This window comes from Nerophis lumbriciformis, linkage group LG39 (genome assembly GCF_033978685.3).
Source record: "Nerophis lumbriciformis linkage group LG39, RoL_Nlum_v2.1, whole genome shotgun sequence".
Taxonomy (NCBI): domain Eukaryota; kingdom Metazoa; phylum Chordata; class Actinopteri; order Syngnathiformes; family Syngnathidae; genus Nerophis; species Nerophis lumbriciformis.
In genome coordinates this window covers 15,107,501-15,134,837 of record NC_084586.2, presented here as the reverse complement: position 1 = coordinate 15,134,837, position 27,337 = coordinate 15,107,501, and the positions used below count along the sequence as shown (strand labels likewise).

At 39.4% G+C, this 27,337-nt stretch overlaps 1 protein-coding gene across 1 annotated transcript; it reads left to right on the top strand.

The window, feature by feature from the left end:
• The first annotated feature begins 270 nt into the window (after positions 1–270).
• Positions 271–25,399, top strand: LOC133577764 (alpha-N-acetylgalactosaminide alpha-2,6-sialyltransferase 1-like). The gene is made up of 10 exons (XM_061931769.2): positions 271–405; positions 3,022–3,112; positions 3,179–3,304; positions 3,388–3,550; positions 12,977–13,139; positions 16,973–17,111; positions 17,199–17,302; positions 19,362–19,445; positions 21,620–21,719; positions 21,812–25,399. The coding sequence occupies exons 1-10, from the start codon at positions 305–307 to the stop codon at positions 22,001–22,003; spliced, it is 1,263 nt and encodes a 420-aa protein (XP_061787753.1). The 5' UTR covers positions 271–304; the 3' UTR covers positions 22,004–25,399.
• Positions 25,400–27,337: the final 1,938 nt, after the last annotated feature.

The window sequence follows — 27,337 nt, the reverse complement described above, 5'->3', positions numbered from 1 at the left end:
CATTAGGATATTGAATCTGTGCTGAAAACTAAGACTGATTTCCACAGTTGCACTGCTGTGTCCTATTTGTTCTACTCTTTTTAACATGTTAATTATTGGTTGTATTGTATTTTACCACCAGTATTTACGTCATGCTCTCATGTTTGATGCCAAAAAAGTGTTCCATTTTAATTAATTTTTGCAGGAATGATAATGGTGTGGGTGTGTGGGTGAGCATAGAGGCACTGCCTTGTGGCAGGTGTCACCAGGTGTCACATCCAGTCCTCTCGGCCAGGTGCAAAGTGAGCCCTCCTCGTCTTCAGCCATGGCCTGCCACACGTTCAGGATTTGGAATTTGCTGCTTGTCCTCCTGCTCGCCGTTGTGGTTTTTGTCGTGTATCAGTCAGAATTGTCCTTTGACATCAGGTAAGGATCCTTTTTTTTTGCTCCAAATAGGGCTAGATACTGTAGGTAAGGCGAGTCCTGAGTGCGTCCTGGCAGCCTTTTTGTTTTGCAATCCGCAGCTTGTTTTTACTAATCTGTCATAAGATCAGAAGATTACATTGTAGGGAACTAGGGATGTAATAATAGCAAAATTCCATATCACGGTTATAATTATTCTTATAAACCAGGGGTGTCCAAAGTGCGGCCTGTTGCACATTCAACAAATACTATTAAAATATAAAAACGTGAAAATAAAAGAGCAAATAGGTGCAAAGTGGCAGAAAAAGGTTGAAATATTATTGCTAAAAACTGGGGATGCACAATTGTTGAAGTCAATACCGATACAGATAACTTCCTGTCTCTATTTTTCACTAAAGAAGGGTTCGGTGAATGCGCATATGAAACTGCTGGGGTTCGGTACCTCCAACAAGGTTAAGAACCACCGTTCTAACTAGGGATGTCCCGATCCGATATTTGGATCGGATCGGCTGCCGATATTTGCCAAAAATTGCGTATCGGCAAGGCATGGGAAAATGCCGATCCAGATCCAGTTTAAAAAAAAACTCCGGTCCGTGTTTTCCAACGCACCTATTTAAATAATACATTCCACTTTTCTGCTGCTCCTTAATTTCCGTTCCGCATTTTCCAGCACACCTTCAACACATCCACAATTCTCACGCAGTTGCTTTTAGCTGCTGGCATTACACGACAGGCTCTTCTCACTCTTTCCTGTGTCTCCCTCTCACAGACAGCGAGCACCTTCTTACACACGTCACATACTGTCACGTCATACGTCACATACGTATACGTCCTCTCCCAGCAGAGAGCGAGGTAGCGGCATGGCTAACGTTAGTTGTGATGCTAGCGCAGCCGCTAAGGTGCGCGCCTGCTCAAGCGGCCTCTGCGCACGGCAAATCTACGCCACGCACAAAATCAAATAAAAAAATAAGCGCATAACAATTTTCGACACACGGACACGACAGAGAAAACAGTTTTCGTCATCATTGTTCAAATATTGTGACGTCTGTCGAGACGCTTATCTCCATTCGGTGCCACACGTCCACACCATCGAAATGCAGAGGCAGCAAAAATTTCCACATCAACACCGTATGAAAAAATTAGTGATTTTTTTTGTTGTGATTTCCTTCTCTGCATGAAAGTTTAAAAGTAGCATATATTAATGCAGTATGAAGAAGAATGTTTTAATGTAGACATGCAAGCCTTGAAAGAACATTTTGAAACTCAAGACTACATTTCCTGCAAATGGGTGCATTTCTACCCTATATTTTAACTTTAGATTTATTCTCATATCAAACTCTTTTGGCTGTCTTTTTGACACTTACATCCGGCGCCCCCCTCCACACCCTGGATTATAAATAATGTAAATAATTCAATGTGATTATCTTGTGTGATGACTGTATTATGATGATAGTATATATCTGATAGTATATATCTGTATCATGAATCAATTTAAGTGGACCCCGACTTAAACGAGTTGAAAAACTTATTCGGGTGTTACCATTTAGTGGTCAATTGTACGGAATATGTACTTCACTGTGCAACCTACTAATAAAAGTCTCAATCAATCAATCAAAACACATAGAATCATACTGCTGTGATTATATGCATCAAGTGTTCATTCAAGGCTAAGACAAAATATCGAGATATATATCGTGTATCGCAATATGGCCTTAAAATATCGCAATATTTAAAAAAGGCCATATCGCCCAGCCCTAGTTCAATGATGCCATTTCTGTTTGTCATGTATAATTTTGTCTATTTTGTGTTTATCCTTGAATAAACAGGTCAGTTTCTTGTTACCAACCATTGTGTATTATTCAAACTCCCCTAATTCAGCTGGCTAGTTGTTATCAAGAGTACTAAAACCCTTTTCAACATGATTCTGACAACTAAGTAGGCTAAATAACTTTAAACTTTAATACATGCTCGGATAGGCCAGTATCGGTCAGTATCGGTATCGGATCGGAAATGCAAAAACAATATCGGTATCGGATCGGAAGTGCAAAAACCTGGATCGGGACATCCCTAGTTCTAACACATAGTAACTAATTAGATTACTACAGTAACTAATTAGATGACCATAGTAACTAATACATCATGCAAAAGTGCAGATTCCAACCATTGAAATACTTTGTATAGTGCAAGATTTACGGCCATTAGAAAACATCACTGGCAGCTATAGTTTCCATCTTAAAGATCTAAAAAAATGTTTTGGAAATGTCCAGGCGAGCCAGATTGAAAAGCTTAATGGGCCGCATGTGGCCCCCGGGCCTTAATTTGCCCAGGTCTGCTTTATAGTAACTAGTCAAGTTGAACTTTTAAAATGAAGAAGCCCACAAGTAGTTTTGTGTGCTGTGCTTGATAACCTTTTTGCCGGGCAACGTACACTTCAAAACTCGCTAACACTGGCGAGCTACTTAAATGCTATGAACAAAATACACATCAACTTTTTCTCTATTACAAACATTCTACCCCTATTTAACCCAAATTGGTCCAGAATGCTGCCCTTTGTGGAAAAGTTTGGACACCCTCGCTGGAGCTTGTTCATTATTTCACATTCTTTTCTCCTGTCTTTAGTCCACCTAACTGGACCACTTTCTCAAGGAAATTGGATCTGGTCCTGGCGGGCCGTTGGTCCGAGACGAATGCCACCGGCTGGGCTCAGGAGGTAAGCTCCACGGTATTCAGTAAAGCAAAGTACGACTCAACGGTGACCTCCACTCGCCCCACAAAGGTGGAAAGTGAGCAAGGGACCAATCCCGAGACCCCCATGCCCATCCTGCTGCCACAAAACTTCTCAAAGACTCCAGTGTGGGATTTTGACTACATTTACAACCAGGATGCTGCACCCAGACAGTCGGTAAGAGAGAAGAAGAGAAGTGACTGATTTGAATCATTTAACAACTAAACGGGCGGGCATTTTTTTTTTTTTTTTTTACCTAGACGTGCCAACAATCCCTCAGGAATTCCGAGGATGAGAGCTTCAGGAAGGAATTCCTACCCAACATTCGCTTGTTCCTGCACAAAGACGACATCAACATGAGCGAGTGGAACAGACTCTCCCACTTTAACAGTCCCTTTGGCTTCATGGGCTTCACTTACGACGGTACGTATGTACCCCTTTGGGGGGCGCTGTGCGATGCCTGCGACGATACTAAGTTAGCATGTACCTTATTGATGTGATTGCCACATGTGGCTTCCCCGTTGGACAAAACAATCTTCGAACGTCCCTAATTGTTCCTTTTCTTAAAGGATGCGGCAGGCTGTCTTCTTCTATAGATTAATGTTAATATTTGAGGGTTCCCGGGCCCCTGTGTAGTGGAAAAGTTGAGCCTCGAGGTCAAAAACGTTAGGAATCCCTGCTATGCAATAATGTATCTAAAACACACATTACAAGGGGGTATCTCTTTATTAACAAGCTAAATAACAACAAGCAAACACACACACACACAGAAGTCCTTTTGGTGCCCTCACAAATGATCAGAAATCACAAAAATCCTTAACTTTAGCAACCATATTGCTACAATGATAAACACTCCAAAAAAGTAAAAAGCGACACCAAAACACATCAGTTGAAATAATTTGGAATGGAGTGATCTTTGTTGTGATTACAAAAGTACAAAAAAAAAGTGCTTGGTGGGAAAAGGCAAGGCAACTTTATTTGTATAACGCTTTTCATACACAAGGCAGACTCAAAGTGCTTCATAGCACAACATGTGGTACAACAAAGTGAATTGAAAGAAAATAAAAGCAACATTAAAATGCAGACAATAAAAATAAAAACAGTGCGGACGTTAAAAGTTAAAAGATTTAGCTGAAAGCTAAGGTGAACATAAAAGTTTTCAGTCTAGTTTTAAAAGTAGTCAGAGTTGGGGAAAGTCTGACATCTTCAGGAAGTTTATTCCAGCTATTTGTTGCATAGTGACTGAATGATGCTCTCCCTTGATTTGAGTTTACTCTGGGAACCGCTAACAGATTGGTCTCAGAAGATCTTAGTGATCTAGAGGGCTTATATAGTGGGAGCATATCGGTGATATACTTCGGCCCTAGACCATGTAGTGATTTATATGTGAGCAGGAGGATTTTGAAATCAATTCTCTGATGTACAGGGAGCCAATGTAAGGATTTAAGAATTGGTGTAATGTGCTCACATTTTTTGGTCTTTGTTAGAACTCTAGCAGCAGCATTCTGAACAAGCTGTAGCTGCCTGACAGTTTTTTTGGGAAGACCTGCAAGGAGACCATTACAATAGTCTAGCCTACTGGTAATGAAGGTATGTACCGTATTTTCCGCACTATAAGGCGCACCGGATTATTAGCCGCACCTTCAATGAATGGCATATTTCATAACTTTGTCCACCAATAAGCCGCCCCGGACTATAAGCCGCGCCTACGCTGCGCTAAAGGGAATGTCAAAAAAACAGTCAGGTCAGTCAAACTTTAATAATATATTGAAAACCAGCGTTCTAACAACTCTGTCCCAAAATGTACGCAAATGTGCAATCACAAACATAGTAAAATTCAAAATAGTGCAGAGCAATAGCAACATAATGTTGCTCGAACGTTAATGTCACAACACACAAAATAAACATAGCGCTCACTTTCTGAAGTTATTCTTCATTCGTAAATCATTCGTCTTCGGTGTCCGAAGTGAAAAGTTGGGCAAATGTGAGATCCAAAATGGCCGGTTCCGTATCGTCGAAGTCATCGGAGTCAGTGTCACTGTTATCCAGCAGTTCTGTGAATCCTGCCTTCCGGAAAGCTCGGACCACAGTTGTGACCGAAATATCTGCCCAGGCATTTACGATCCACTGGCAGATGTTGGCGTCGTCTGGCGCTGCCTCCCTGTCTTAGTGAAGGTGTGTTCGCCTTCTGTCATCCATTGTTCCCACGCAGTTAGCAGTCTAGCTTCGAATGCCCTGTTGACACCAATATCTAGCGGCTGGAGGTCTTTTGTCAATCCACCCGGAATGACGGCGAGTATTGAATTAAGCGCGTAAGCGTGTCTCTCAATGTGATGTTATGAGCTAGCAAATATAACAACTACACTACCCAGCATGCAACGATAGTTACGAGCATGCGCGGTAGCCCTGAGAAGCGTTGTATGCTGGCAGTTAGAATGTGGTTATGAGCACGCTGTGAGTAAACGTTGAGAAAAATGTGTACGGTACACATTTTTCTAAGTCTTGAGCTGACATGAGCCCTCTAAGTCTTGTTACATTTTTGAGGTGATAGTAGGCCGATTTTGTTACTGATTTGATGTGACTGTCGAAATGTAAATCAGAATCTAAAATAACCCTAAGATTTCTGGCTTTATTTGAGGTTTTCAGGGACAGTGATTGAAAGTGTTGGATGATTTTAAACCTTTCTTTTTCAGCACCAAAAACAATTACCTCAGTTTTATCTTCATTTAGTTGTAGGAAATTTTGGCACATCCAGTGTTTGACTTGCTCAATGCACTGGCACAGAAGATCTATGGGGCGATAGTCATTTGGTGATAGCGCTGCATAGATTTGGGTGTCATCGGCATAGCAATGATGGTCAATGTTATTATTTTGCATGATTTGTCCTAGTGGGAGCATATAGATGTTAAATAAAGTCGGCCCCAAGATTGAACCTTGGGGAACTCCACACGTTACGTTGGTTGGTTCTGATACAAAGTCACCAATGGAAACAAAATAGTTCCTATCTTGTAGATATGACTTGAACCAGCTTAAAACTGTGCCTGAGATCTCCACCCAGTTTTCCGACCTGTCCAAAAGTATTGACAGTGTCAAATGCAGCACTGAGGTCCAATAGCATTAATACTGAAGTTTTGCCTGTGAGTCTGTGTTTAGACGGATGTCATTTAAGGTAGATGCGAATTTGAGAGATCTTAGATGTGTGTGTCCAAGTTAAAGGAAAACTGCATGCTGTCTTCTTTTTAATGGATTATTACAATCTTTGCAAGCTGGGTAACGTTTGCTGTGGTCTGGAACAATACGGCACACAAACAACTATCAGAAATGCAGCCAATATTACACACAGATAACGTGTCATGAGACATGCAAATATAAATTAAATACACAGAGGACAAAAGTAAAGAAATTTAAATGAGTTCAAATATACCTACAAAGAGATATATTAATGCAATATGTACATACAGCTAGCCTAAATAGCATGTTTGCATCGATTAGCTTGCAGTCATGCACTGACCAATATGCCTGATTAGCACTCCAACAAGTCAATAACATCAACAAAGCGCACCTTTGTGCATTCACACACAGTATATAACGTTTGGTGGACAAAGTCGGAGAAAGTTGTACATGTAAACAAACAAAACGGACAAAACTGTGCCAAATACTCTCATCTGTGAAGCATGTTTAACATAAACAGTTGAATTTCTAACAATTAGGAAGGCTTGTGTCATGTTTGTCCTCCTACAGAAAATATATTTAAACAAAAAATATATATTTTTTTCTTCATCTTTTGCCATTTTCACACATCTCTGAAAGCGGTCGAGGAAGCTACTATGGTGGCGCTAAAGAGCCGCGGGTTGCTGACCCCCGGCTTAGTCTGTCGCAGACTCTTGTGAAGCTGTTCAAAAGTGTCTTTTAATATTGGACGTTATATATTGTCACAAAATTAAGGACTATTTTTTTTAGTTTTGATATTTTACAAGTAAAAAAACTGCTGCTCTTGATACTTCAATGATAGTTAAAGAGAAGAGCCTGGTGAAATGTAAGGTTAGCCAAGGTTACTAACTGCATGAGTGTAAAGCCAAGTCGAGTTTACTTGTCATTGTTCCCAATTGGAAGTAAGCCAGTTCTTAAAGTCTCTAATACACACCTGGAGTTTTAACTGCAGATTAGTTTGATTAATTAGGGTGTTGTCTGCGTAACTTTAAGAATATACTTTTTAATAATAGTGCCTGACGGGTTCATGTGAATACCGCACATGAACACGTGCTTCAACAGTTGATGCACGAATGCCTGTGGGACGCCATGACTGACTTCACCGTGCACAGATTCTCTCCTGGCGATAGAAACAAACTTAATATGTCTAACAAACAGGATTGGAGACGGTTTCTTTTACAATCTTTGTATTAAAATGCAGTGGTCAGAGTCCTCAATTAGATCTTTGATTTGTAGAAAGTCATATGAATGCTTATTTTGTTTATGTATTGTTTTCTCTAAATTATCTAGAAAACTATCACTGCTGGTTAGGCGTGTAACGGTACACAAAAATGTTGGTTCGGTACGTACCTCGGTTTAGAGGTCACGGTTCGGTTCATTTTCGGTACAGTAAGAAAACAACAAAATATAAATTTTTTGGTTATTTATTTACCAAATTTGTAAACATTGGCTTTATCCTTTTACTATAATAATTCTGCCCACGTTAATCAACATTAAACTGCCTCAAGTTGTTGCTCAGATTAAATAAAATGACAAAACTTTTCTTCTACATATAAAAAGTGCAACATTAAACAGTTTCAAGTCAACTCATCATGCTTAATTTATTACAGCATTTGGGAAGCCTGTAGTTGATTTGTATTATGTAAATGTTATATTTTTATTTCTATAATTCCCGCAGAAATTTTGATGGGCCTGCTATCTGTGCCCTGGACCTCTGGCCGGGGGTCGCAGGAAACAGTTTATGTAGGATTTGTTGAAAAACTTCATGCCGAACAATGTCTAATTGTGGGCAAAAGCTTGGAGATATTGACTTTTCGTAAAAACCGTGAGCGCCTCAAGGCTTTGAGGAACATTCCGGTGTTGTCAGATTTCCGATAAGTGGAAAAATGGCCGCGTTAGACCGAGTAGGAAAATAAGAATTTTTGTGTTTTTTCGCGCCAACATCTAACATTGGAGTCAATGAGAGATTTAGCTGACTGTCTTGGCTTTGAGGGACAACAAAGCTAAATGGGACACATGACCTCCATAAAAGTCACATTTTTTGAGAGAGGACATGTGTGTCAACGTTTTCACCGAAACACATGACAGTGGGATAAAAGATGTGGGCGTGAGGACAGGTTATTCACCAAAAAAAAAAAACATTTTTGGGGCTTCCACGGTCTAGTAAATAAGAGTGGACGCCATCCGCTTTAATGGAGGAAGGCCGATGGCGCTCGCCTCCTTCCGATTGCCATCCAGCCAAAACCAAACTTTGGATGTCAAAACTTTTTAGCCAGGGTTAAAGTAGACAGGTGTGTGAACAAAATGAGACGTTAAGCACCGAGCTAAGTGAAAGTATGCCTGAGCTCCAAGAGGAGGTTTTTTGATTGATTGAAACTTTTATTAGTAGATTGCACAGGTAATCTCGCAGGTTGGAGCGTTCTGCTGGAAATATCCGCCATTAAAAAGGTGCGTACACATTCAATTGGCCCATTTTTTGGGGTTTACTCGTGAATAGCGTCGCCATGGTAACACGAACTGTTCCCAATTTAGAGTACCCCCATCGGCGCAAACAAGACCTTTCCGACGGTATAACATATGTGGGGGTTTGTTGGCCGGCTCGTCACGTATCAAGCGTAAGAGAAACGTGTGGAACTATAATAAAAGTTGAAGTATGAGCAATAATAACATGGGCTGTTTGCATTGCAAGCGCCCATTCACATGCTTAGCAGCGTGTGAATGGGCGCTGGCTTTGCAGCAGGCCCATAATAATTCAAATGCACACATCCCAGCAATGTATACTCTATTTGTGAAAATTATCCTAACACATCATTTCTGTTGTAGGCATTCTTCTACTCGGTGTTGCCATTTCCCTGTGCTTTGGCAATGAGATCACTAGGTTGATTAAAAAAACAACAACTTTATTGCGCAATAAAAACCATACTGCTTAAGTGCAATGGAAATATTTTCACACGAAACGAATGGTGAACTGTGAGACACTACCTGTTGAACTACTTTTTTCAGGCGCCATTATTTCCTGCTGGCTGGTACAGCAGTAAAAGTACACACCTGTACTGTATGCCGAGTGGGACATTTTTGTACAAAGACGACTCCCAACTGGGAATTGGTTCTCAATTTTTACTTAAAAGAGCCGTTCTAGAAACCTAACTCGTTTGTGAACGCCACCTCAGTATTATTCAATCCCTCCCGGACAGGGGTGTCCAAACGTCTTCCTCTGAGGGCCGCACACTTAAATGTCAAAGCATGCGGGGGTCATTTTGATATTTTTCAAAAGCGCCCCACTCATAAACATGTTAAAAATAAGTCCACACATTTTTGTTGTACAAAACCCAAAACCAGTAAAGTTGGCACATTGTGTAAATCGTAAATAAAACAGTTTTATGGGATTCTCTAGAGCTGGGCTACTCAACTACATTGTTTTGGGGCCACATTTCCCATATTTCACTATCATTCTCATTTTGTATATACTGTATTTTTCAGACTCTAAGTCACAAATGCGACTTATACTCCAGTGCGACTTATATATGTTTTTTTCCTTCTTTATTATGCATTTTTTGCCGGTGCGACTTATACTCCGGAGCGACTTATAGTCCGAAAAATGCGGTAACCAGCAATGTTTGTTTTTAGCCTTACTAAATTTAGAACATAAAATTAGACGTGTGCCATAATATGGAGAACAATTTGTGTCTTTTTATGCAACCAAACAAAGTGTGGATTTGCAAACCCCAAAACATATTTGCAAACACATTAAAAAGATTTGTAAACCAAAAAAAAAAAGTGCTTTATTTTAAATTTAAAAAATATACCTGTATAACAAAGCAAGGATGACTAATAAAAAGCACTCAAAAGTAAGGCTCTACTTTTTCTATGTGCTAGCTTGATGCTAATTTACATTGGAAATGTCATATACAAACCCCAAAAACCAGTGAAGTTGTCACGTTGTGTAAATGGTAAATAAAAACAGAATACAATGATTTGCAAATCCTTTTCAACTTATATTCAATTGAATAGACTGCAAAGACAAGGTATGTAATGTTTGAACTGGAAAACTTTGTTATTTTTTGCAAATATTAGCTCATTTGGAACTTGATGCCTGCAACATGTTTCAAAAAAGCTGGCACAAGTGGCAAAAAAGACGGAGAAAGTTGAGGATTGCTCATCAAACCCTTATTTGGAACATCCCATAGGTGAACAGGCTAATTGGGAACAGGTGGGTGCCATGATTGGGTAAAAAAGCAGCTTCCATGAAATGTTCAGTGATTCACAAACAAGGATGGGGCGAGGGTCACCACTTTCTAAACCAGCTTTTGCAAGGAATTTAGGGATTTCACCATCTACGGTCCGTAACATCATCAAAAGGTTCAGAGAATCTGGAGAAATCACTGCACGTAAGCAGCAAGGCTGAAAACCAACATTGAATGCCTGTGACCTTCGGTACTGCATCAAAAAAGCGAGAAACGCCGCCGGCTTCATTGGGCCGGAGCTAATCTAAGAAGGACTGATGCAAAGTGGAAAAGTGTTCTGTGGTCTGACGAGTCCGCATTTCAAATTGTTTTTGGAAACTGTGGACGTCGTGTCCTCCGGACCAAAGAGGAAAAGAACCATAGTAAGTTATATAGTGAGTGTGGTTTATAATGATTGTGGTATATAGTGACTGTGGTACTGTGGTATATAATAATGGTGGTATATAGCAGAGGTGGGACCAAGTCATTGTTTTGCAAGTCACAAGTAAGTCTCAAGTCTTTGCCCTCAAGTCCGAGTCAAGTCCCGAGTCAAGACAGGCAAGCCCCGAGTCAAGTCCAAAGTCAAGACTGGAAAGTCTCAAGTCAAGTCCTAAGTCCTGCATTTTGAGTTTCGAGTCCTTTCAAGTCCTTTTAACCACAGACTAATATATTAACACAGATTGTGTATGCTTTTCAAACGCTGTATTTATTTATTAAAACGAGTGCATTTTAAATTGCAGGAAAGAAAATTGTGCTGACATTGCACTTTATAATAGCACTATATTAACCAGTCATTTTAAACATTAACTCATTCCTTTACAGAACAAACACATTAAAAAATAAAGTGCAAATGTACTTATTTGTACAAAAGTGTTAACATTGAAAAAACATGACATATACGTGAACATAACAAAAAAGTTGTACTTTTTATATGTCAGGGCCCTATGCTGCATTGCATTTGCAAAAGACCAAATTAGCCAAGAGTCTGTCAGTCATTTGTGCACGATGGGGGCGTAGTATTTATTTTACCTTTATTTTACTATTTTTGTCTTTTTTTAGGTGGCTAAAATACGCGGTGCTGCTGACCGCCGTCTAACGTTACGTGTGATATATTGACTAACGTAACCCTGCTTAAAAAAAATCACTGAACAAAAAGTATGAATAAGGTAGTGAACTGCAACAGATTCCCGTGTTTGCAATAACGTTATAACGTTAGCAGTGAGTTTACAGCCTCACTGATTTAACTACACAGCAAATAAAAGTCACGTTACTTAGCCAATAAACGTTATCTTACATTCAAAACTTACCGTTCTTTGTGCAACTTCAAATGCCGGACGAAGTTGGAAGTTGTTGCCTCTCCATCAGTAATTTTCGAACCGCATGTGTTGCATACTGCAAACCGTTTTGTGTTGACCACCTCGTAATTTTTATACCCAAACGAAATTATTTTAGGTATCATTTTTTGTTCACTGGCGTGTGGTTTGGACATGTCTTCTTCGTTGGTTGTCCTGCAATTTGATTGGATGAATGCTGTGTGATGAAAACAAAGTAGATCTAATTTGATTGGCTGTTGTACTGAGCTCAGTACAACAGCTGGTGTGCTCTAGAGCACACCAGCTGACACACGCAACGCTGATAGACAAGTACACAATGAAAAATACGGAGCGCTCCCGAATAACTTTTTCATCTTTGGGTTTTGGGGAAAGTAGCAAGTCATGTCAAGTCATGTCAATTCAAAAGGCTCAAGTCCAAGTGAAGTCACAAGTCATTGATGTTAAAGTCTAAGTCGAGTTGCAAGTCTTTTTACATTTTGTCAAGTCGAGTCTAAAGTCATCAAATTCATGACTCGAGTCTGTCTCGAGTCCAAGTCATGTGACTCGAGTCCACACCTCTGCTATATAGTGACTGTGGTACTGTGGTATATGATGATTGTTGTATTTAGTGACTGTGGTACTGCGGTATATGATGATTGTGGTATATAGTAACTGTGGTACTGCGGTATATGATGATTGTGGTATATAGTGACTGTGGTACTGTGGTATATGATGATTGTTGTATATAGTAACTGTGGTACTGCGGTATATGATGATTGTGGTATATAGTGACTGTGGTACTGTGGTATATAATGATTGTGGTATATAGTGACTGTGGTACATAATAACTGTGGTACATTGTGTGTTAAAAATCCCTTTTGATCACATTGAGTACAGCAGTGCCAACAAGAGGTAGAGCATGTTCAGGTAAAAAAGTAGGATATAATGAAATTAAAAAAAAGTAGAATTTGATCTAATCAGATTCATTATTGCTTATTATAGTTCTAATCGCTGGTTTATACAACACAACTTAATTTGAGCAATGTATGTGTAACAGATCGTTGTTGCAAGTATTGATTTATTGATGTTTTTGTTGTTTTCAGAAGTGATGTCCTCAGTGAAGATGATCCCAATGCCACAGGAGCCTTTCTTCGAACCAAAGCCCGGCAGCGATGGCTGCATTCGTTGCGCTGTGGTGGGAAACGCCGGCATCCTCAACGGTTCCAAAATGGGGAAAGAAATCGATTCGCACGACTTCATCTTTCGGTGATTTTTTTTCTTGTTGTTATACACGCTTCGCTCAGTTTTACATTTTGGCTCACTCTGTATTTGAGTGTGACACCCCTGATGTAGACGATATACAATATGAATGATATCAATTTGACCAACGACGGAGCTTTTGATACTATCGCAATATTGAGGTAACGCATGTTGATGACACATTCTAGCTGTGTCTCACAAATTTGACAGCGACAAGCAAACAAACGCGTTCTCAACGCAATGTAATGCAGTGCAGCTTTTAAATCACTAATCCTAACTCCCATGGCGGAAAACAAATTATGTTTCTTGCAAGTAGCATTATCACTGAAGGGTTAGAGAACAATGAATACCTAAACATGCTACACTACACAACATAGGACGACACAGAAAAGCATAGCTGACCGCTAACATCTTTATTACTTATGTGATTTATTTTTATCCCACATTTGTTTCCACTACCGCACCTTAAATTGGAGTCTTTAATCTCGTTATATGTAAATATAATGACAATAAAGTCCATTCTATTCTATTCTATTCTCTATTCTAAGCTAGAGCTTAGAGAGAGAATGTAAACGGGTGAGTGGAGTGATACAAATATCGAAAATAAAGATGCCAAATACAAAACCCAGAACCAGTGAAGTTGTCACGTTGTGTAAATAAAAACAGAATACAATGATTTGCAAATCCTTTTCAACTTATATTCAATTGAATAGACTGCAAAGACAATATATTTAATGTTCCAACTGAGAAACTTATTTTTGTTTGCAAATAATCATTAACTTAGAATTTAATGGCAGCAACACATTGCAAAAAAGTTGTCACAGGGGCATTTTTACCACTGTGTTACATGGCCTTTCCTTTTAACAACACTCAGTAAACGTTTGGGAACTGAGGAGACACATTTTTGAAGCTTTTCAGGTGGAATTATTTCCCATTCTTGCTTGATGTACAGCTTAAGTTGTTCAACAGTCCGGGGTCTCCGTTGTGCTATTTTAGGCTTGATATTGTACCACACATTTTCATTGGGAGACAGGTCTGGACTACAGACAGGCCAGTCTAGTACCCGCACTCTTTTACTATGAAGCCACGCTGTTGTAACACATGGCTTGGCATCGTCTTGCTGAAATAAGCAGGGGCGTCCATAATAACGTTGCTTGGATGGCAACATATGTTGCTCCAAAACCTGTATGTACCTTTCAGCATTAATGGTGCCTTCACAGATGTGTAAGTTACCCATGTCTTGGGCACTAATACACTCCCATACCATCACAGATGCTGGCTTTTCAACTTTGCGCCTATAACAATCCGGATGGTTCTTTTCCTCTTTGTTCCGGAGGACACGACGCCCACAGTTTCCAAAAACAATTTGAAATGTGGACTCGTCAGACCACAGAACACTTTTCCACTGTGCATCAGTCCATCTTAGATGAGCTCGGGCCCAGCGAAGCTGGCGAAGTTTCTGGGTGTTGTTGATAAATGGCTTTCGCTTTGCATAGTAGAGTTTTAACTTGCACTTACAGAAGTAGCGACCAACTGTAGTTACTGACAGTGGTTTTCTGAAGTGTTCCTGAGCCCATGTGGTGATATCCTTTACACACTGATGTTGCTTTTTGATGCAGTACCACCTGAGGGATTGAAAGTCATGGGCATGCCATTTACGTGCAGTGATTTCTCCAGTTTCTCTGAAACTTTTGATGATATTACGGATCGTAGATGGTGAAATCCCTAAATTCCTTGCAATAGCTGGTTGAGAAATGTTGTTCTTAACCTGTTGGGCAATTTGCTCACGCATTTGTTCACAAAGTGGTGACCCTCGCCCCATCCTTGTTTGTGAATTACTTACAGGCATTAAATTTCAATTGAGCTAATATTTGCAAAAAATAACAAAGTTTCTGAGTGTGAATGTTAAATATCTTGTCTTCGCACTCTATTCAATTGAATATAAGTTTACAAGGATTTGCAAATCATTGTATTCTGTTTTTATTTACCATTCACCAGAGGTGGGACCAAGTCATTGTTTTTCAAGTCACAAGTAAGTCTCAAGTCTTTGCCCTCAAGTCCGAGTCAAGTCCCGAGTCAAGACAGGCAAGCCCCGAGTCAAGTCCAAAGTCAAGACTGGAAAGTCTCAAGTCAAGTCCTAAGTCCTGCATTTTGAGTTTCAAGTCCTTTCAAGTCCTTTTAACCACAGACTAATATAGTAACACAGATTGTGTATGCTTTTCAAACGCTGTATTTATTTATTAAAACAAGTGCATTTTAAATTGCAGGAAAGAAAATTGTGCTGACATTGCACTTTATAATAGCACTATTAACCAGTCATTTTAAACATTAACTCATTCCTTTACAGAACAAACACATTGAAAAATAAAGTGCAAATGTACTTATTTGTACAAAAGTGTTAACATTGAAAAAACATGACATATACGTGAACATAACAAAAAAGTTGTACTTTTTATATGTCAGGGCCCTATGCTGCATTGCATTTGCAAAAGACCAAATTAGCCAAGAGTCTGTCAGTCATTTGTGCACGATGGGGGCGTAGTATGATGCCACCATGGCTGAAAACTCGCTCCACTGGAGCACTGGAGGCAGGCACTGCCAAGACTCTCATGGCCACTCGGAACAGTGAAGGAAGAGTCTTCATGTTCAATGCCCAGAACAAAAGGGGGGAGAGAGTTGTTTTGGGTTGGTGCACTACTTGTAAGTGTATCTTGTGTTTTTTATGTTGATTTAATTAAAAAAAGAAAAAAAAAAAAATTATTTCTTGTGCGGCCCGATACCAATCGATCCACGGACCAGTACCGGGCCGCGGCCCGGTGGTTGGGGACCACTGAGGTAAACAACCAACAGTATGTCAGAAAGCTAGCTAAAACGGTACACATATTCATAATATAGTATACATTTTAACTGACCTTTATTTTACTATTTTTGTCTTTTTTTAGGTGGCTAAAATACGCGGTGCTGCTGACCGCCGTCTAACGTTACGTGTGATATATTGACTAACGTAACCCTGCTTAAAAAATCACTGAACAAAAAGTATGAATAAGGTAGTGAACTGCAACAGATTCCCGTGTTTGCAATAACGTTATAACGTTAGCAGTGAGTTTACAGCCTCACTGATTTAACTACACAGCAAATAAAAGTCACGTTACTTAGCCAATAAACGTTATCTTACATTCAAAACTTACCGTTCTTTGTGCAACTTCAAATGCCGGACGAAGTTGGAAGTTGTTGCCTCTCCATCAGTCATTTTCGAACCGCATGTGTTGCATACTGCAAACCGTTTTGTGTTGACCACCTCGTAACTTTTATACTATACAAACAAAATTATTTTAGGTATCATTTTTTGTTCACTGGCGTGTGGTTTGGACATGTCTTCTTCGTTGGTTGTCCTGCAATTTGATTGGATGAATGCTGTGTGATGAAAACAAAGTAGATCTAATTTGATTGGCTGTTGTACTGACAGCACACCAGCTGACACACGCAACGCTGATAGACAAGTACACAATGAAAAATACGGAGCGCTCCCGAATAACTTTTTCATCTTTGGGTTTTGGGGAAAGTAGCAAGTCATGTCAATTCAAAAGGCTCAAGTCCAAGTGAAGTCACAAGTCATTGATGTTAAAGTCTAAGTCGAGTTGCAAGTCTTTTTACATTTTGTCAAGTCGAGTCTAAAGTCATCAAATTCATGACTCGAGTCTGACTCGAGTCCAAGTCATGTGACTCGAGTCCACACCTCTGCCATTCACACAACGTGACAACTTCCCTGCTTTTGTGTTTTGTATGTTGCAATCAAGTCCATAGTGACGCTAACATTGCACATTGTTTTTGTGTGTCAGGATGAACGGGGCCGTGATCCAGGGTTACGAGACCGACGTGGGGAACAAAACGAGCGTCTACGTCCACACGGCTTTCACCATCACCACGTCCTTGTCCACTTTGCGGAAGTACAACAACATGGCCATCCCCCACGATGAGGTAGGTCGCGCCCGAAGCTCCCGCTCGTCGTTGGCGTCGTGTACCAGCCAGGCCCTCATACTGACTGCTCGTTTTGTGCTGCTGCAGGGTATCAAATACGTGATGATCCCAGCGGGCTTGAGGGACTACCAGTTCTTGGGAGGACTCCTCAAAGGAGACATAGTGACAGCCGGCAGCTTCAAAGACAAAAGGTAATGAAAGTCAAGTTTTATTTGTATTATTTTCTTATGCTGCAATTAACTATAATGGTACAATGAAGTCATAACAGTCGGTCTCGGTTTGTCATTATTATTATGGGCCTGCTGCAATACAAGCGCCCATTCATCTTTTTACAAACCCTGTTTCCATATGAGTTGGGAAATTGTGTTAGATGTAAATATAATCGGAATACAATGATTTGCAAATCCTTTTCAACCCATATTCAATTGAATGCATTACAAATACAAGATATTTGATGTTCAAACTGATAAACGTTTTTTTTTTTGCAAATAATCATTAACTTTAGAATTTGATGCCAGCAATACGTGACAAAGTAGTTTCCCAACTCATATGGAAACGGGGTTTGTATTATAGTTCTGCACGTTTCTCTTACGCTTAATACGACACGAACCAGCCAACGAACCCCCACATACTGTATGTTATACAGTTCTCGTTCGCGCCGACGGGGGTACTTTAAGTCGGGAAAATTTTATGTTACCATGGTGACACTATTCACAAATAAACAAAAAAATGGGCGAATTGAATGGGTACATTTATTTTAATGGACGATTGCTCTGAGACAAACGCCAAAAAGACAAGATTACCTCCTCTTGTAGCTCAGCCATACTTTCACGTAGCTCGGTGCTTAACGTCTCATTTTGTTCACACACTTGTCTACTTTAACCCTGGATAAAAAGTTTTGACGTTCAATGTTTGGTTTTCGCTCGATGGCCATCGGAAGGAGGCGAGCGCCATCGGACTTCCTCCAATAAAGTGGATGGCGTCCACTCTAATTTACTAGAGCGTGGAAGCCTCGAAAATTACCTTTTTTTTGGTGAACAACTTGACCTCACGGCCACATCTTTTATCCCACTGTCATGTGTTTCGGTGAAATCTTTGACACACATGTCCTCTCTCAGAAAATGTGACTTTTATGGAGGTCATGTGTCCCGTTTGGCTTCTGTTGGCCCTCAAAGCCAAGAACGTCAGCTGAATCTCTCATTGACTCCAATGTTAAATGTCAGCGCGAAAAAAGACAAAAAACATAAAAATTCTTATTTTTCTTCTCGCTCTAACTCGACCATTTCTCCACTTATCGGAAATCTGAAAACACCGGAACGTTCCGCAAAGCCTTGAGGCGCTCACAGTTTTTATGAAAAGTTGATATCTCAAAGCGTTTGCCCACAATCAGAGGTCCAGGGCACAGATAGAAGGCCCATCAAAATTTCCATTGGAATTTTGTAGTTACTATTTTTATTCATTATTATTATTGATTAATTAGTTTGATAGAGTTGATTTTTTTATTGTTGTCTAACATCAAAATATTGCATCTATTATTTTCTATTTGTTATGCAGCAATTAAATATAACGGTAGAATAAAAGTCACAAACAGCTATATCAAAAGATATCGTATGTCGGTTGAGAGTAGAGATGTCCGATTATATCGGTCTGCCGATATTATCGGCCGATAAATGCTTTAAAATGTAATATCAGAAATTATCGGTATCGTTTTTTTTATTATCGGTATCGGCTTTTTTTTTCTTTTCTTTTCTTTTTTTATTTAAATGAAATCAACATAAAAAACACAAGATACACTTACAATTAGTGCACCAACCCAAAAAAACTCCCTCCCCCATTTACACTCATTCACACAAAAGGGAAAAGTAAAGTGATGGATGGAATTCATGTCCTCAAAGCGTCTCGACAGACGTTCCAATATTTGAACAATGATGACAAAAACTGTTTTCTCTTTCAGGTCTGTGTGTCGAAAATTGTTATTCGCTTATTTTTTTATTTGATTTTGTTGCCGTGTGCAGAGGACGCTTGAGCAGTGCGCAATTGCACAGGCGCGCACCTTAGAGGTAACGTTGAATATGACGTAGATGTTTTTTATTTATTTCATTTTTAATATGCGTCTTTGCCATAAAGAGGAAGGGTAGAATACATTTGTATGATTGTTTTGCTCAACAAAATGTGTTTAAAAATGTCATTTTGAACACTTTGTATATTAATAATATTTTCAGTAATAACTTCTCAATTCCTTCTTTTTAGGCCCAGGATGTACTACGCGGGGCAGTACAACGAGAGCCGCTTTTACGTCCTGTACCAGGACTTCCTCCGATACGTGCGGAACAGGTCAACATGACAGAACACGGACATTTGCCAGTTTTACGGCGGCTGACGGGGGCAAACGCGCGGCAAGGCGTAGCGAGCTAACTCGGCGACGCAGTTTGAGCGTGGCACTGCTGGGGCTGCACCATACTTGACCGCACCAGACAAACATTTTAAAACATTATCTAAATGACGGACATTTATCCACAAAAATACGGAAGAGCTGCCGATGGTGTGTTTGACGGCGAAGTCGCCGGAAGGGAATGTAGTACAAACAACTACAGTAGTTTTATGAAGTCTTGTAACAATAATGTACAGCTTGGACCTTGGAGAGTGGACTTCTACGGTTTCTCCAACACCATCAGCAGCTTCTCAATATTTTCATGGATACATTATTTTTAACATGCTTGGTTGGTGTAATGGATTCATCCCGCTTCAGTATGGTGCAGACCAGCAGTGCTACGCACCAACCGCTTCCCCAAATTAGCTAGCTACACGCTCTGTCTGTCTTCAATGATTTATTTTCTTAACTCAACAAATATCATCTACTTCTCCTTCTCAGCACACTCACTTTCTTCCTTCCCATGCTTGGAAACGTTTGGCCCCTGTCTGCCATGCCAACGTACAAACCCCCAAAGCAGTGAAGTTGTCACGTTGTGTAAATGGTAAATAAAAACACAATACAATGATTTGCTAATCCTTTTCAACTTATATTCAATTGAATAGACTGCAAAGACAAAATAATGGAAAACGTTGTTATTTTTTGCAAATATGAGCTAATTTGGAATTTGATGCTTGCAACATGTTTCAAAAAAGCTGCCACAAGTGGCAAAAAAAGACTGAGAAAGTTGAGGAATGCTCATCAAACACTTATTTGGAACATCCCACAGGTGAACAGGCTAATTGGGAACAGGTGGGTGCCATGATTGGGTATAAAAGCAGCTTCCATGAAATGCTCAGTCTTTCACAAACAAGGACGGACGGGGCAAGGGTCACCACTTTGTCAACAAATGCGTGTGCAAATTGTCCAACAGTTTAAGAACATTTCTCAACCAGCTATTGCAAGGAATTTAGAGATTTCACCATCTATGGTCTGTAATATCATCAAAAGGTTCAGAAAATCTAGAGAAATCACTGCACGTAAGCGATGATGTTACAGACCTTCAATCCCTGCATCAAAAAGCGACATCAGTGTGTAAAGGATATCACCACATGGGCTCAGGAACACTTCAGAAAACCACTGTCAGTAACTACAGTTGGTCACTACATCTGTAAGTGCAAGTTAAAACTCTACTATGCAAAGCGAAAGCCATTTATCAACAACACCCAGAAACGCCGCTGGCTTTGCTGGGCCCGAGCTCATCTAAGATGGACTGATGCAAAGTGGGAACATGTTCTGTGGTCTGACGAGTCCACATTTCAAAATTATTTTTGAAAACTGTGGATGTCGTGTCCTCCGGAACAAAGAGGAAAAGAACCAACCAGTGTAAAAGCCAGCATCTGTGATGGTATGGGGGTGTATTAGTGCCCAAGGCATGGGTAACTTACACATCTGTGAAGGCGCCATTAATGCTGAAAGGTACATACAGGTTTTGGAGCAACATATGTTGCCATCCAAGCAACGTTATCATGGACGCCCCTGCTTATTTCAGCAAGACAATGCCAAGCCACGTATTACAACAGCGTGGCTTCATAGTAAAAGAGTGCGGGTACTAGACTGGCCTGCCTGTAGTCCAGACCTGTCTCCCATTGAAAATGTGTGGCGCATTATGAAGCCTAAAATACCACAACGACTGTTAAACAACTTAAGCTGTACATCAAGCAAGAATGGGAAATAATTTCACCTGAAAAGCTTCAAAAATGTGTCTCCTCAGTTCCCAAACGTTTACTGAGCGTTGTTAAAAGGAAAGGCCATGTAACACAGTGGTAAAAATGCCCCAGTGACAACTTTTTTGCAATGTGTTGCTTCCATTAAATTCTAAGTTAATGATTATTTGCAAAAAAAAAAGTTTCTCAGTGTGAACATTAAATATCTTGTCTTTGCAGTCTATTCAATTGAATATAAGTTGAAAAGTATTTGCAAATCATTGTATTCTGTTTTTATTTACCATTTACACAACGTGACAACTTCACTGCTTTTGGGTTTTGTACATTCACACTTTAAACAAATGCAATTCATCACTATTGATTTCCAACAGGTTCTTGCATTCTACCCGCATGGAAAAGAAGCAGTGGGCATGTTACAGACCGACCACCGGTGCTTTGGCCCTCTTCCTGGCTCTTCACACGTGTGACCAGGTGAGTTGATCTGACAGGAGAACGTGCGCACGCCGTTCATGCCCATTATCGGCAAAGTCCTCATTCCTGGCAACAATATCTCGTCTTTCCAGGTGGATGCTTACGGCTTCATGACAGAAGACTACGCCAAATACTCCAACTACTATTACCACAGGAATGAGAAAAAACGCGTCCCAATGTACGCCAATCATGACCTTATATTGGAAATGAAACTCTGGAAGCAACTCCACGACAGCAAAGTCATACGTTTATATCAAAGACTTGAACCAGAACCCCTCATGTAACACGGCGCCAACATACTTAAAGTACCAGTACGGTGTAAAAACAAGTCGCCTCTATAATGAGGCTATGAACATGTATATCTGATATATGACACCAAAAGACTTCCAAAGTTATATAGTATACCGTATTTTTCGGACTATAAGTCGCAGTTTTTTTCATAGTTTGGCCGGGCTCCAGTGCAACTTATATATGTTTTTTTCCTTCTTTATTATCCATTTTCGGCAGGTGCGACTTATACTCTGGTGCGACTTATACTCCGAAAAATACGGTAGTATCAATCTCACAGAGATTCCCCAGACATTTTGAGAGATAATAAGGAAGCCAGTCATGTGATCGCGTGACAGATCCCTTCCCCATCAACAACAATGCTAATCAAGCAGACTATGTGAGAGCCAACGACAGTTACTTTTGGAAAAATTATGATCCAGGACCTTATATTTTTGAGCCCGAATACAAAGAGGATGAACAATAATATAATAATATGTTAGAAGCCGAGTGCTAAACGGATGCGGCTTTATTGTGACACTATAGCTTTAGCGGCATTGCTCGGTGATAAACATACAAACTAACCATTTTAAACCATAGTAAAACAAACACTTCCTGTGATATTTCCACTCTCGCTGGGATGCCGACCGACGGGACGCTCACATAATCCCGTTTAGATGAAGTTAAAGTAAAAATTTAAAGTACCAATGATTGTCACACACACACACTACTAGGTGTGGCAAAATTATTCGCTGCATTTGACCCATCACCCTTGATCACCCCCTGGGAGTTGAGGGGAGCAGTGGGCAGCAGCGGTGGCCGCGCCCGGGAATCATTTTTGGTGACGTAACCCCCTATTCCAACTCTTGATGCTGAGTGCCAAGCAAGGGAGGTAACGGGTCCCATTTTTATAGCCTTTGGTATAACTCGGCCGGGGTTTGAACTCACGACCTACCGATCTCAGGGCGGACACTCTAACCACTGAGCAGTGTGTAAGCGTCTGGAAAACAACTGCTTTTAGTCATAACTTAAATGTTGGCGTTGAGCTAGACAGGTAGTCTCTTCTCAAGGATAGGGCTATCACTTTTGCATTCCAAAGTCCCAATTAGGGCCTCTTTCCTACGAGAAGTGATCCAATCCACCTGCGAATGTCGAACCAAGGGGCCATTTCTTATTATGTGCTCAAACTGAAATACCACCATTTACTTAAACTCGGTGGTTTGCTCTCTCCAAGGTGAATATGAACATTCACCATATGCAAAACATAATATGGGTTCATTCATTCACAACCACTAGGCCACTGAGTGGGTAATCAAGCAGACTATGTGAGAGCCAACGACGATTACGTTTGGAAAAATTATGATCCAGGACCTTATATTTTTGAGCCCGAACACGAAGAGGATGAGCAGTAAGTGTTCGAAGCCGAGTGCTGAACGGATGCGGCTTTATTGTGACGCTATAGCTTTAACAGCATCGCTAGATGCTAAACATACACACTAACCACTTCAAATAAAACAAACACTTCCTGTGATATTTCCACTCTCGCTGGGATGCCGACCGACCGGACGCCCACATAATCCCGTTTAGATGAAGAATCAATCACAATCTTCGCGAAGGGTTAAACATATTTTTCCTGCAGGAAGCATCTTTTGGGGTGGTTTTCGCCATCTCAGGGGACGTAAAAGTTGTCCAGCGAGTCGGTCCATGGCCACATTTGTCCACTACCAGGTGAGAGATGCATGAATTATGATCTAGAATTTACTTAGTGCATGTGCCTCACAATACGAAGGTCCTGAGTAGTCCCGTGTTCAATCCCGGGCTCGGGATTTTTCTGTGTGGAGTTTGCATGTTCTCCCCGTGACTGCATGGGTTCCGTCCGGGTACTGCTTCTCCCTCCCACCTCCAAAGACATGCACCTGGGGATAGATTGATTGGTAGCTGTCAGGTTCAAACACTGATGACATCTATTAAACAAGACAAGAGGCAAAGAATTAAACAGAGACAGAATTCAATTTGGACTTAATTGAGGAGACGCGCCTGGACACACTGTACTCATGTACAGTCTCCAGCACGCTCTGCCCAAAGATTGCATGCCTCCTTCTTTTATTTTGGACCCTCCCCGACGACATGGCCACTTTTGTTTCCAAAGGACAAAGGTCGTAAACAATTCACAGGAAAGGTCAGTTCAAAAAGAGTTCCATAAAATACTTCAAAAAGAGTTAGTCTGGAAATTGGGCAGACCCTGCCATCTGTCCGCTTTGAAGTCCTTGGGTTAGAACAATATCTTTCTGTTGATTACCATACATGAGAGAAAACAGAAAACCCTTCATGTGGCTCTTCCCCTTACACAGTGGAGTTTTACGAGCCTTCTTCTTGGTAGGTTTCAAAGACAGCTCCCGTCCCCCTGCTAGGAACTCAATGTAATACAAAGTTTTTGTGACAATTTAGAAACAATTATTCTAACAGTAACACTAAATGGTCCCTAGTGTGTGAACGTTGTCTGTCTATCTGTGTTGACCCTGCGATGAGGTGGCGACTTGTCTAGGGTGTACCCCGCCTTCCGCCCGAATGCAGCTGAGATAGGCTCCAGCACCCCGCGACCCCAAAAGAGACAAGCGGTAGAAAATGGATGGAATTTACTTTTAGCAAGTTTGAGAAGAAGCAGAAGCAGCTGTGGCCTCAGTGTGTCAACCATAGCATGGTAAGCCACTAAAATAGTCCGTCTGCGTCAGCGCTTATAATAACAATATCACTCATATTTGGTTAATGTTCAGGTCAAGACATGTAAATGGAGTGTTGTTGGCCCTTTCTGGATGTTTTTAGAGAGAGTATAATTGGCTATTTATTTACGATTTTGAATTCACAAAAAAAGCCAAGCATGTGTCCTTGTCTTACGTAAGGATCGTGAATGATAAGCAGCACATCTCTTTCCAATATTTGCATATTTCCAGTATGACTGATCTGATAACATTGTCAGAGTGCAGAAGCGTTACTACCGTGATGTCAGTCTCCGAAAATTTGGAAATTTGGAGCGGAATATTCAAAACGGCCGACTGAATCCGTGGCATTTTGTGATGTTTCAACAGTGTTCTCACACAATTTGTGAATTGTAAATACAATTGGATATGCAGTTTAACAGATACAATGAAACACAAATAAGTGTATAAAGTCAACTTGTTTTTCCACTCTACTGCTACTTTAAAAAAAAACCTCCTGTGCAACTTTAGGATTGACTATACACACCTATTGTTAGGATTCATGAATTGATTAACGTGGACCCCGACTTAAACAAGTTGAAAAACTTATGTTACCATTTAGTGGTCAATTGTACGGAATATGTACTGAACTGTGCAATCTACTAATACAAGTCTCAATCAATCCAAAAGGGATCTGCTCAAAAATGTGTCATAAATCAGCAGTAAATGTATTTATATATATATATATATATATATATATATATATATATGTATATATATATATATATATATATATATATATATATATATATATATATATATATATATATATATATATGTATATGTATATGTATATATATATATATATATATATATATATTAGGGCTGCAACAACTAATCGATTATAAAAAATAGTTGGCGATTAATTTAGTCATTGATTCGTTGGATCTATGCTATGCGCATGTGCACAGGCTCCTTTTTTTTTTTATAAACCTTTATTTATAAACTGCAACATGTACAAACAGCTGAGAAACAATAATCAAAATAAGTATGGTGCCAGTATGCTGTTTTATTTTCCAATAAAATAATGGAAAGGATAGAAATGGAGTTTGTCTCTTTTATCCGATTATTAATCGAGTAATCGAAGTAATAATTGACAGATTAATCGATTATCAAATTAGTTGTTAGTTGCAGCCCTAATATATATATATATATATGTATATATATATATATATATATATATATATATATATATATGTGTGTGTGTATTAGGGCTGCAACAACTAATCGATTAAAATTGATTATAAAAATAGTTGGCGATTAATTTAGTCGTCGATTCGTTGGATCTATGCTATGCACATGCGCAGAGGCAATTATTTTTATTTATTTTTTATAAACTGCAACATTTACAAACAGCTGTGAAACAATATTCAAAATAAGTATGGTGCCAGTATGCTGTTTTTTCCCCAATAAAATACTGGAAAGGATAGAAATGTAGTTTGCCTCTTTTATCCGATTGTTAATCGAGTAATCGAAGTAATAATCTACAGATTAATCAATTATCAAATTAGTTGTTAGTTGCAGCCCTAATATATATATATATATATATATATATATATATATATATATATATATATATATATATATATATATATATATATGGGTGTATATATGTATATGTGTGTATATATATATATGTATGTGTGTATATATATATATATATATATATGTGTGTATATATATATATGTGTGTATATATGTATGTATATACATATATGTGTATTAGGGCTGCAACAACTAATCGATTAAAATCGATTATAAAAATAGTTGGCGATTAATTTAGTCGTCGATTCGTTGGATCCATGCTATGCACATGTGCAGAGGCAATTTTATTTTTATTTTTTATAAACCTTTATTTATAAACTGCAACATTTACAAACAGCTGAGAAACAATAATCAAAATAAGCATGGTGCCAGTATGCTGTTTTTTTTTCAATAAATGCTGGAAAGGATAGAAATGTAGTTGGTCTCTTTTATCCGATTATTAATCGATCAATCGAAGTAATAATCGACAGATTAATCGATTATCAAATTAGTTGTTAGTTGCAGCCCTAATATATATATATATACATATATATATATATATATATATATATATATATATTTATTTATTATTTATATATATATATATATCAGTGACGTGCGGTGAGGTTGATGGCTGGTGAGGCACTGACTTCATCACAGTCAGATTTACAAACATATGAACCCTAAAGAGTATCTTATTCACCATTTGATTGGCAGCAGTTAACGGGTTATGTTTAAAAGCTCATACCAGCATTCTTTACACATACAAACTGTAGCACACAAAAAAGCACATTTAATAAAAATAAAAAAACATTATTATGGTCTTACCTTTCTTGCTGGACATCCACACAGCCAGCCTTTGCGTGTGTACCACGCCGTTTGAAAAGAACGGGTCTTCTGTCCCGAAGTCTGAAGCAAACCTTTTAGCTCCGGCGTTGGTCTACCTTTGATTATTACCTCCTGCTTCGATTTAAAGTCTAGTTTAAAAAACTGTTTTATTTTACATATGTAATCCTCCATGTTTTTAATGAGAGGAAATAATAAACGACCGCTGCACTTGACTTGCTTACT

Coding starts and splice junctions, on each gene's coding strand:
- LOC133577764 (XM_061931769.2), top strand. CDS start 305: ATGGCCTGCCACACGTTCAGGATTTGGAATTTGCTGCTTGTCCTCCTG. Junction 3,113..3,178: donor CCACCGGCTGGGCTCAGGAG/GTAAGCTCCACG, acceptor CGCCCCACAAAG/GTGGAAAGTGAGCAAGGGAC. Junction 3,551..12,976: donor CATGGGCTTCACTTACGACG/GTACGTATGTAC, acceptor TGTTGTTTTCAG/AAGTGATGTCCTCAGTGAAG.